This window comes from Macrosteles quadrilineatus, unplaced genomic scaffold (genome assembly GCF_028750875.1).
Source record: "Macrosteles quadrilineatus isolate MER2022 unplaced genomic scaffold, UCM_ALF_1.0 Scaffold_3__2_contigs__length_128488019, whole genome shotgun sequence".
Taxonomy (NCBI): domain Eukaryota; kingdom Metazoa; phylum Arthropoda; class Insecta; order Hemiptera; family Cicadellidae; genus Macrosteles; species Macrosteles quadrilineatus.
The window spans coordinates 65601080-65613725 of NW_026542596.1; the positions used below are offsets into that span (position 1 = coordinate 65601080).

Genomic DNA, 12646 nt, shown 5'->3' on the forward strand with positions numbered 1-12646 from the left:
TGTTTCAAAATAATATATAGGCAGTGGGAATCGTAAGAATATTATTTTATAAAACCGAACTTGTAATTGAAAATTTCCCACTGATTTTAAAAAGTAAGCGAATACCATTTGTTATGGCAAATGACGATGAGTGGTGTGTAAACGCATACATAATACAGAAATTGTACGTTGTATATTAAAAATACAAAACGCACCCGCTATAATCCGAGACAGTTTTCATCCCAGTTCTAGGAAGAAACCAAAAGGTAAATTAAACGCGTAACCTATTAATTTGTTTGATCTGTCGGCAAGGAAGGTAAAAAATCCCGAAAGCAGTTCCCAGGTCCTAGCGACGCCGGTCGGGCGCGGTCTCGGGTCCACTCGGGCTCAAAGCTGATTATCCCATATTAACTCCGGCCCCAGATGATCAGTTGGGGAGATTTGGAGCAGCGGGCGGCCCCAAAACCCAGGTAAAGAAACAATTTGGGGCTCGTGCCCCCGGGGCCAGGACTTCTGACGCCGGCAAGCCCAACCCCGGGGCCCGAAATCGCAAAATTAGCCCTTCGGATGCTTCTTTTACACATTCTTTTCAAACCACTACATTTATACGGCTGGTTCATTGTTTGATTTCAAATAAGGAAAAATTCAGTTGCAATTAAATTCATATTAAATTGTTGTACATCTAAATGAATGTATTTCAACTAACTATTGTTCAAAGATATTATTCACTAAATGACTAAAATGCGTATAAAATAATGGACTTTGACGATATGTTACACCATTTCACAAATCCCTCCTCAATAAAGAAGTTAGTTTGTTACATCTAACTAGTAAAAAAACTATTAAATTAAACTCGGTGGAATTGAAAAAAGACTCCTCGGAGTCGAATGAATCCCTCGCTTGATCGTTCCTAATATTTTTTATTTCCATCGCATTTTTAGGTTGTTATAACAGATTCGGAAGCTTTGCCAAATTCAAATGCATGTTGAGAGACAAGTATTATTTTAACATTAAAAGTGCCGTCGATTAACACTTTAGATCCTTACAAGATTAGATAACAGTTTACCCATATAAACCTCCTACTAAACTAGAATTAAATATATGCGACAACCCATCATCTCGCCTGCCTGAAGAGTGGATTGTCATAAAACCTTGTATATTTACCGAAACATTGCAGCAAAAACAATACCTAACTGTAATCGTACAAGGGACCAACGTCTACCTGTCGATTGTAAACGGGACAACACAAAGGGTGGTGCAAAGTAGACAAATACAACGGTACGACTCTGCAAGAGGTCGGCGGAATTTCAACCTTCAGCCAACAATATTTACATACTTTTGTCTCCAGCCTACGACAGCTTAGGACCATATATCTTCTGTAGAGTCAAAATTCACGGAAGCATGCGGCCCCGCCGGGGTCCGAGATTAGGGCCTTCCCGGACTGGATAATCAGAAAGGCTCGGTATTTGGGAATTCGGGCTGACCTCTTTATTCCAAACGTTTTGTTGTGTTCCTGGTACTGTATTTTGAATACTTGACTTTGACACCTTTGTCTTTACTAGGGTACAAATGTGTTTTAGAAATGCAAATACTATGTAGCTATATATTTATTGGGTTGAGTATGCCTATTATGTTAGGTCAACGCTTCTTCGCTGTGAGAGACTTATCTTATCTGTAATTTGAAACTTACCAAGGGGCCTCAATAGTGTCATATATTCCAAAACATATTTGAAAAAAACATATAATTAGTAATTTATTTATTGTAAAATAAGCACGAGATAATTCGAACCTCTTTTTTATGAAATACCGTACTAAGTAAACTTCAAAATACTATTTTCAATCATGTTATGAAGCTTTAAGTTGACGTTTAAAATAAGTACTTTAGGATTAATCAGCTTAGTCTTTTAGGTAAAGAAGTTAAATTAAATCTATTATCGCGCAGGTTCATTGAGCGTTTTACTCCAGATTTATGTTAATAGATTTTACCCGTATCTACTTCAAATTACAGCTTACAATCTCAATGCACACAATTCATGGACGACTGTAATTGTTTTACACTCCATACCACGTCCAAGGGTATGCCACATACCACCAACTAGTGTACACATCTGCGTAGCTACGCGAACGCGATTATTTGCAAACCATCAACTTTATGAGCCGATAACGAGCGACAAAATGTCTGCGTTAATTGTAATTACCAACCAATTACAATGCGTCCGAGAATTAATAATTAACAATGTAAACACACTGCATACAATTATGCGACTTCTGTATGCATTTAAATTAGATATTAGACCGACGACGACGCATGAAGTAAGTTAAGAAATTAACATATGACCTGCTAGTATGTGAACGGTTTTAAATTACTCCATTACAAGTTAATTAATTACTTAGGTTAATTAATGATTGATCCTGAGGGAAATAGTGTAACTAGTTGGCAAATAGAGGAAAATAAAGTGTCTTGGTTGATATTATGGAAAATTGTAATATTTCTATATTAACTCATAAACTGTAAGTTGATAAGTAATGAAAAATATTCAAAATTGTTTGATTAGTTTAGTTAAATATTGTAAAGTATTTAACGCGCAGATAAAATTAATTTAATGCATCTAAATTTTGTTTGGAATAGTTCGATTTGTTCAGTGAATGATATGAAATTGTAGCATTGTTTTAGAACTTTTAGCGGTGAAATCAAGTTGGCTGTAATTAGAACAATTAGAACATTATCTCCTGGATGAGTATGAATCTATCATATCTGTCTTCTTCAAACAACAGTAATCTGATCAATTGATTATGATAGCACTACGTAGTCCTCCACATTATCTTTTACTGATATTTGTCAACACTTTTTAAAAAAGAGTCTCTTCACGTTGCTCACAACCAAAACTCGCAGAAACATTATATCAATGGAAAATTCATACGGTTTTAATCGAAAATGATCGTTTAATCAAATTAGTCATGTAGTTCACTCATGGTAGTTACTTAGTTTTAAATTTATATGATGAAAGCTTATTTATATAATCATGGCTAATTTTATTTCTCAAAAAGATTTGCAAAATTATATTTTTCAGTATCCAAAACTGTTTCGCACCGAATAGTGATGTCACACTAAAATAATGCAATATGGTCAATACACTACTTCTCATAGACCGTCCTAAGTGCTGATGATAAGTTGGCGGTGTTTTTCTGCGGATGTACCGAAAGAGTTAATGTAATGTTTGACAAACTCACCACATTTTTTAATAAAAACCCAGCCAAATATTAACAATAATCGCAATCCTATATGATTGTGGTTAAAAGCGCCTCTATTAAATATAGGTATGTAGTACACTTTGGAATATAGGAATTACTTCAATTCACTTCCTTGTTAAAATAACACGCAGTTAAAATTCAAAACAATGCAATTATTTAGTTGAAATGTTTTAAGTCATACAATGGCAATTCTGGAATGAAATGCAAACTCAGCCCCTAAGAAAAGCGAGAACCCGCAATTCTCTACATCTTATCTTTTGGCCCGTTTTCGTACCTGCTAGTGTTTTTATTTTGTGCTTGTAAAAATATTGTGTCTATTTCGTGACAACAAAATCCATCCCTGATTAAGTAACATACGAAGAAAGAGGGAAAGAGGTAATCTTGTCAAAACGTCGCTTGCAGAAAGCTTGGAGATAAAGACTTGAGTTTGCATATGATGGATAAACAAAGATTATAGAAACTACGAATACTAGAAAAATACGAACTAATACAAAGCGGATTGTGTTTGTTAGTACTTTAAATTATAAAATTAGTTAATATTCGGGTCAATATGTTTACCTGATTACTTATAAATCATTCCAAAGCATGTTTCAAACAATTAAGTTTCTTACAAAGCTGTTAAAGGGTGGCTTATGTCTACACATCAACAATAATCTGTTTATAATTAAATTCCTATAAAAGTATTTATGTTTATAACTAACTTCTTAATCAAGCTAAATTTTAAATTCATAGTAAAGAAAAACTGTGTTTAAAATAGTTATTAACTTTGTTATAGGTAAAAATATGCTGCATCTATGGAATATTTTCTATAATGAAGACCTTGAGTAAATATTCTATAGTTTAAATTAATTCCAACATTTAAACTATACTGTCAACAATCTTTTAAGGTAATATACTTTAAAATTATTGATTTAAAATAAAGTAGGCCTAATGACAACAACTATACAAGTCTGAACTTAAGACATAAGTGTAAATGTTTAACAGCCGCGGTAATTTATTTTCTAATGTTAAATATTTCAAATTATTTGACACTAATTTACAAATACAAACAAATCTTCAAAACCACTTAAAAATATCACTACAAATTAAATCAACCCCTAATTAAATTTAAGACAAAAACGTCAACAAACTAACCTGAGGTCCATTTTCAGCAGTCTTGGTATTCGCGGCAACCCAGGCTTCAGCAAAAGTCTCCATCGCACTTTGAAAGTCCATGTTGATCAATGAGAGTCAGTTTGGTCGCGGCACATACTGCGTGTGGCACGTGAGTGACGGGGCGCACGACGCGATGTTCACCCCACGACGGCTAGCAAGCGACTGAACCTATCTAGCGAGTAGTAGAGACGCGCCGACACTGTATATACCGCGCGCACCCGGGCCCACCCCTGCAGTTTTTCAAATTTTAACTTGTCCGCGGGGCGGGCCGCGCCTGCTCGCCGACACCAGGGGGCGGATGATAATATTAACACCGGGGGCGGCACCCGTTTATTTTTATTAATCCGAAAGAACCTGAAGGAGGGGCTTAATCCCGCCAATGTCCGACTACGCGGCTAAGGATAGGAAATTGGGCGATTTTGGTACTGGGAGTAAGTGGAGTTGTCACCTCTGGGAAGTTAAAAAGTGATGTTTCAAATTTCAATTTATTTCCTAGTAATGGTACACAGATACATAACATATTATACGTACGTTAAGAGATGAATAAGAGGTTACCATCAAGTAATTTGGGTACGATGAATTTCAAGTAAATTTTTCACGTTTGTGAAGTTACCAGTATTGTGGTGGATGATGTTATTTATTTTCTTCAATAAAATTTCAAACATACATATTATAGTTTGTACATTATTTTGAAGATGTACAGATAATTACCCTAGATTGATTTAAGTTCGGTAGATTTTAAGTAAACTTGCCACCTTTGGGAAGTTTTATACTAATGTAGTTGAAAATGTAATGTATACAAAGGGTGTTTCCAAATTCTCTGGACATATTTGGTGAACTTGTTCTTTGGGCTAAGACAAACATAAAATGCCATATAGGTATGGGTCTAAAATGCCTAGATTTCTGTTTGTCGGTCTGTTTATGATTTTTTAGAATTATATCTTGAACATTTCAAGATAGAAATTCCAAAATTTGTATAAATGTGCATTTTAGTAGGTAAAAAGAGCTTATAAAGTTTCGTTCCAATATTTCAAGCAATATGGTGGCCATTTAAAATCATTAATGCAAAATTTCATGAAAACCGTAAATATTGAGAAAATTGTTTTTCATATCAAAAAGATAGAGAATTTAAATCCAAATCAAATGATACCGTGTTTGTTAAAATCGGATGACAAACAACCAAGTTATCAGTTTTTTTATACATTCGGTTACGCAATTTAATAGGACTATTGTTACTGCTCTGTAAAATAACAAATAATAAACAATATGGAAGTCCACATATTGTCCAACAAACAATATGTGTATAGGTCATATATAAAATAACAAAGGATTTACTCAATCCAACACTAAGAAGAATTTCACTGTAGAACCTTCTCATTAAACTAAACCGGAGTTTTACAGACTTGATTGTTAACCCCATAGTCGAGTTTATTATGATCACCTCTGAGCAAGTTAATAAACAATATATAACGTTTCTTGTTCTCCCGTCTAACTTCAGGTAGCTGTGTCCTCAATAAAAACACAGTTTTATCATAGATAATTATCGGACGTGAAATTATGCTAGCCGATATATATGCTGCATTAGATAAAAATGGTTTTTTATTTATTTTTTACAATGGTCAAATTTGGAGATTTCTTACCGCTCATGATTGCAATTTTTAATTGAATTGATTTCTTAATTATTAATATTCATTAATTTAGAACAATATAACCAGAAAGTAAAGTAGTAAAATAAAATTATTTTGAAGTTATTTTATTGGTTCCAAAAAGCTTAAATGTAATTGCAAATTACTTTACATCAAAACACATCGATATGAAATAATGATTTATTCCACCATAATTACATAAAATACAAATCAAATAAAAACTCGGAATTATTACAGTACTGTACTAAATATGTTATTTATATAACAAAAAGACAACACAGTGAGTGCAATGCATCCGATACTGATTGTAAATTATAAAAATAGTCTATAAGTTCTGAGAAGAGTTAAATTCCAGTAACACTGGAGGATGGCCTATATATATTTATATATCAATACAATAATGCATGTATCGACTCATGAATACTGTATTGTTTTATCAGTTAAAATAAATGGAACACCACATGTTGATAACAGTAACCATATATTAAACCTACTCACTTAAGAATAACAATTTTTGTTTATCTTTATTTTTTGTTTAGATTTGTGTGGAAATAGTTTGATACATGTGGATTTAATATGGATAGCTACTTGAATCCAAATATAAATCCCAACCCCCATAAACCATATACTTGCCCTTTAAGGTCATAACTCCTTTCTAAAGGGAACTTTCCATATACCTAATCTTAAAAATACCTCAGCTGTACTTATTTGTATGTTTTTCTTTCAATTTATCACCTTATTAAAACAGGTGTGATTATTTGTTTGTATTACTGTATTCTGTTTTGTTTATTTCAGCTTAACTTAACCAATCAATAATTTTATCAATACGAAGTCAAACGGGGTGAAGCCCGTGGGAAAACAGCTAGTGTCTGATAACACTTAATTGTGTCAATGTCTTCTCAATACCTTTTGGTTTTGGTAATTTAAAAAATGTAACTTTCAAAATTCAATGGTGATGAAACGAAATCAATTGAAATTATTGTTTGTGTTCTGTTATTATTACCAAATAATGAATTTCATATGTACAGTGTACATTTACTCGAAAATAACCAGTAAGTTTTACTAAACAGCAACCTTTTAGTGAAATTAAATGTACAACACACTCAATATAATTTATGTCTGCTTGTTGTCTCTAGGAGAAAAAAGCAGGCTGTGTATTTGCCCCAAATAAGAAATCAATGAACCCAAATATTACCGGGCATGAAAAACATACCTACGTCAGCTTCTGGTTTTACAAGTATGTGAGAAGACATCTTTGCATTATACAAAGTATAAAGGGTTTGGAATAAAAATGGATTATCTTACTATCTTTAACTATATTATTATAAATGTGAAAGCTTTTGTGTTGGTTTGAAGTCAATCACGCATTACTGGACGGATTGGGCTGAAATTTGGCATGCTGATAGCTCACAATCCCGATTAACATATAGGCATTTTCTTATCTCAAAAATCCTTCCTGATTCCGCCCCAGTGGCTCTCTGTAGTTCCGATGTTATTTAAAGGGAGTTAAAGAATTTAGTCAGCTGTTTCAACTAAAAAAATCTGGTTCTATGATATGCAAAAGCATTGAAAAGTTATAAGATTTACAACCAACAGGGTGCAGTACTATGATTTTTTGCATTTATGAAAACAGTTAGTTTGAACTAAGCAGCAACAAAAAACTGTGATACGCAATGAGAACTGTCAAATTCGGACTGTTTCCAGTTAGTTGTTTAGTTGAAGTAGTAGAACATTATACCAAAGAAATAAAATTTTATCAAACTGTGTCCCCCTATTGCAAACCCAAAGCTTGAGTATAACTGCAATAAGCGTTTTATACTTATATGCCAACCCCGTACGAAGGACGGGTACTCTGCTAGTTATACCATAGTAGCATACATACAAAGCTCCTGACATAGGTGTAGATGTAATGAAATGTTAGGTTATAATAGAATAGACAGAGCTCGACCGTCATTCACACGCACTAGAACCAAGTACAAAGGAGTGTTTGGATTCGAACGGTCACTTTTTACATTATTAAACCCTAACGATCGCACTCTGTTTTATATCTGTTTAATGTCCGACTTCTTTATATTTTAACCCATTCGGTTTTAGGATCTCGGGTTATGGTTATGGTCTGGACTTGGTAATCTACTTTCTAAACCCAGCAATAATTCCAACCGTCGTTAAACCCAAAGTCATCTTTCTACAAATATATTACGACTTCATCAAGATAGGTTTATAGGGGTTTTTGTCAGCTGAGAGATCGATTTGTTTTGTTTCTAGACAGCTCACCACGGATGCTATGTTCATCTGAAAAAGATTGAATCCACACTTACAAATTGCGAACTTAACATTTCTCGATATTTTACTGAGCATTATTTTGTCAACTTTAATTTGCGTATGGCAGAGTTGATTGGAGAGAAACCAGAGGTTTACTGCAGTTTAAGAAGCAGAATATGATACAATATCTAACTCACAACTGTTTGAATTTGTTTAATGTGCATTTAACATTAGAAATGGTTATTTTGTCGTCATTATGTCTTTTCATGCTGGGAAACCTCAAATAATAGTCATCATTGTACTTATAAGTGTTGAACAGTAAAATTAATTTAAAACATTTCATGACTACTTTAGCTATAAATAATCTGGCGTAAAATGATCGTTTCGTTTTCATTCCATTTCATATAGATAAACATGTCTCATATCATTTTACTAAAACTTTGTTAAATGTCTTAGATTCCTTATAAGAACGTATTGACAAAATGACATGCAAAATATTGAGATATTTACCATGAGAAAACAAGTTATCACATTCTCGATTGTGTTTACTGATAGTTGTATGTATAAAATGCATCGTTAGACATCTAATTATCGTTATAAAATAACGACTATCATCTACTGCACTTAGATGCACCTAACATCGGCCATTAACATTGTGCAAACTTCCCTTGTTCTAAATATGTTTAGGATAAGGTTTAACACTTTATAAAATCAAAATTGTACCATTGTTTACTCTTTAGGGGTGCGGATTTTGAAAAATTTATTGCATCTTTGTCATCAGCTTGTTTCTAACAACAGTCTTTAACGACGATTAAATAACATTGTTGAGAAAACCCATCAAAATATCTTACAACCACATATCATTTTAAATCCGTTCATTTTTAGACCACGTTCGATTTAAAACCAAAAACTGAAAGATACAGTTTGGAAAATAGTTATTGTACTGTATGATGATAGGAGGTTAGACTATTTTTCATATTCTCTACGAATATAACAATGGTGTTGCACGGAACATATTAATGTTCTAATTTGCGATATCTTCATTAAATAATTATCCATCAAGATGTTTATGGAAAATTACATTGTAGGAAGGACTACTTGAAGCAACTACGAATTATAAAAGTGTTAAGAACAACATCCCGTTATGTGTAAAAGCAGCCTACTGAACAAGCCTAAATAGCAATTGATTTTTTAGTGTACGGTACAATAAATTATTATTCTATGACAATTTTGCAAAAAGTTGTAAAAATTATCCATTTTACACGCCCTTTGATGGTATTACTTTTTAAAAGGGTTCACAAATGGAAACTTTACAGCAACAATATATTTTACCCTTTATTCGTTCCTACGCCCCAGCCCGCCTCAACCCTAGCTAACCCCCTCTTCACACCTAGGAGTGGTATACCTGATCCTTGTAAAATAGAAAGTTTTACAACTCTTTTGTCCCAAAAACTGAAGATTTCAAAACCCCTTTAGAGGAAGCGCTTGCCGCCCTGACTCCGAGAAAACTTTACAGCCTTCGGCTTAGACCCTTTAGCCCTTCAGACCCTAGGGGCGTCCTTCGAGGATATAGGATGACAGATTTTGACAACTCCTTGTCTCAAGTTGTAAATGATCTTCACATGTTGACGTGGGAAGAAAAGCTAAAAGCTTCGAGGTATCTAAAATATTTGCGAAACTAATGCTAATACTGGTGATCTTAGCCTCTTTTAGATTGTTATGTTAGGTAGTCTAAAATATGAGTATGTACTGAAGAGATTCATGATTTTGAAGTGTTTCGGATATTTTCAAAGCTCAACAGCCTTACACTCAGCCTCAACACTTGAGGAGAATTAAGTGAAAAACATGTCAACTTTTGTTCTCAAATCATTAATCTATTTGAGTCAAAATGATAAAACAAAACACATTTTGTTGGACACACTAGCTGAGAATCAAGTTTTAGAAACATGAAATGTCCCAAAAAAGGGTGGAGACAGAAAATGTCTTGTGCATTATATCACTAATACCACAATCATCTTCTATTATATCCGGGATAAAGTTAGTTGCGTCCCCAACCCAAATAGTAAAAACTATGCACTGCCAGTTGAAGACCTCAACTTGTACTTAATAACAATCAAATGATTTGATTAAGTAAACGTACAATTTTGAGAGGATTTAGAGATTTATAAACGAAAGTGTTAATCATAAAATATTTCTAAGACAGTTATAAATGCAGCCTACATGTAGGGGGCCTACTACATATACACTTTTACCCTCCCTGTTGCAGCAAACCTAAGTTCTCGTTAAACTTATTTGATTTAAATAGGGAATAAATGTGTTTTTTTTTTTTCAGGAGACATTTTAGTGTAAATCCAATTTAGGAAAATGGAAATTCGCTTAGTCTGCAGGTTTGCTACGGAAAGGGAATTTTTACCATTTTGTAGTTTACAGTATACGATCTGGCAATAAGAAGCAAGCATTTCACGACAACGTTAACTACTTATAAAAAGGTTAGATCCATCTCAGATCTGCCAATGAACCGTAAACGATCAGTTTTATCTATTGGTAACTGTTTCTAACGATAAAACTCCGTTCCTTCAAAGGAAAGGTTTCAAGAAGAAGTTTATAATTGGATTTTTCATAACTCTTTATAGTTTTATAGTTTTATCAGTTTGTTTACCTAGTTTAATTATACATATTTATCCTGTTAATTAACCAACCAATTGGTGTTGATATACCAGTTTTGCTTATGAAATCTTAAGTGTGAAAGAGTTTAATTCGAAAATTCCTACCAGAAGAATATGTAAATATAAGGTTCGCAAACTTGTTATAAACGTATACACACAATTTCTCACTAGATTTGTTGTTGTTAATGTTGCCAATTTTGATATTTTAAAAGCGTTTAACCAATTGAACTTTTTAGAATCCGACTCTGTTTTATTTCCATACCAGTACTGTATTTTTTAGAACTATTCTATTTTATTTATATCAAATTTAAGATTTTGGTACATACTGCTTGTCTATTGATAGATAAGCTGTTTTGGATATGATGTTTTGGAGGAGATATCTAACTCTAAAGGTAAGTGTAGATAACCAAAAAGACATATAAGGAATACAAATGTAAAATATATCTTAAAGATTTACATAATTGCATATTTAGTCTCAGCACACACGTTCTCTTTGACCTGGCTGCAAAATGTCCATAAAGATAGTTTTATTTGAGATTACAAAAGTTAATCGCGTTATATTCTGAAATGTAAGCTACCATAAAGAAATATTATTTACTCAATAGTAATATTGACCTACTGACCAACCAAATTATGCAGAGCTTCCAGAGTTAAAATATTCCTTGGTGTTATTAATCATGACAATGTTACATTATGAAATAAAAGATACTAAAGAGAATTCGTAGGTGCTCAAATTTGTTATCTACATTTTATTTACATATCTCTAATCGTCAACTGACCCCACAGCTAACACAAAACTCCCAGATTTAATTTCAATCCTTTACTTTACCAGAGTTAATTGCACATAACTCATTTTCATCGATTGGCATGTTTAGATGCCCTCCACGCGAGGTACGTGCCTACTGCCCAGTATCACCCGGCAGGACTCTCAGTTCGGCCACAGCACAGGACACTTGACAGGACCAGGCGGCGAGGCAGGACAATGGGCTATAATTGCCAACCTGGATAATCTGCCGATTTAGACCCCGGCCATGTCGCCTAAATTCCTCCTCATCCACATTCCGATTGTTTCGACTCCCGGATTTCCAGGTATTCAAAATTCCAGCGCCCGGCTAATTCTTGGGACGCGCATAAACTATTTCTTTTTGGGATACCTCGATAAACGGAGGCCAAAGACAGTGGCTGCGCCGCGGCCCAAATCCAAAAAACCACCGGCCCGCCCTCCTCCGCCGCGCTTAAACTCCGTCTTTTTATAGGCCACTAAATTCTTTAAGTCCTCTGAAGAAGCCGGTTTAGGAAGGCTAATCTCCAGGCTCACATGGAGGGATTGGGGCTGATTGTGTGGATTAAATATTGCGGTTTTTGCAGCGAACTGTTGAACACATTTTGCTCTTAATAAGTAAAACACGTCAACTCAGTAATTCAGGGATGGATCATTGTTGAATCATTACTTTCCATCTTATTAATATTGACTCTCTGATTTACCCATCGATATATATCGATGGGTTTACCTGCTGAAAAGGTGTATGGTAGTAGAAATGAGCATGTAGTAGGTCACAAACTTTGATGTTTAAGGTTTTGAAATATTTCTACTATCATGAATTTAACTATTTATTTTTACTACGATTGAATCTTTTAAATCTACAGTACTCTATTTTACTATTGTGCCTAAATGAATCATAATCT

At 33.8% G+C, this 12646-nt stretch overlaps 1 protein-coding gene across 1 annotated transcript in view; it reads right to left on the minus strand.

The window, feature by feature from the left end:
* LOC128989897 (homeobox protein dve-1-like) overlaps window positions 1–4603 on the minus strand; it is a 76479-nt gene extending 71876 nt beyond the window's left edge. The window contains exon 1 of the mRNA XM_054412024.1: window positions 4366–4603. Coding sequence (XP_054267999.1) covers window positions 4366–4446 — 81 coding nt within the window. The 5' untranslated portion in view covers window positions 4447–4603. The remainder of the gene's footprint in view (window positions 1–4365) is intronic.
* Between the last annotated feature and the right edge of the window lie 8043 nt (window positions 4604–12646).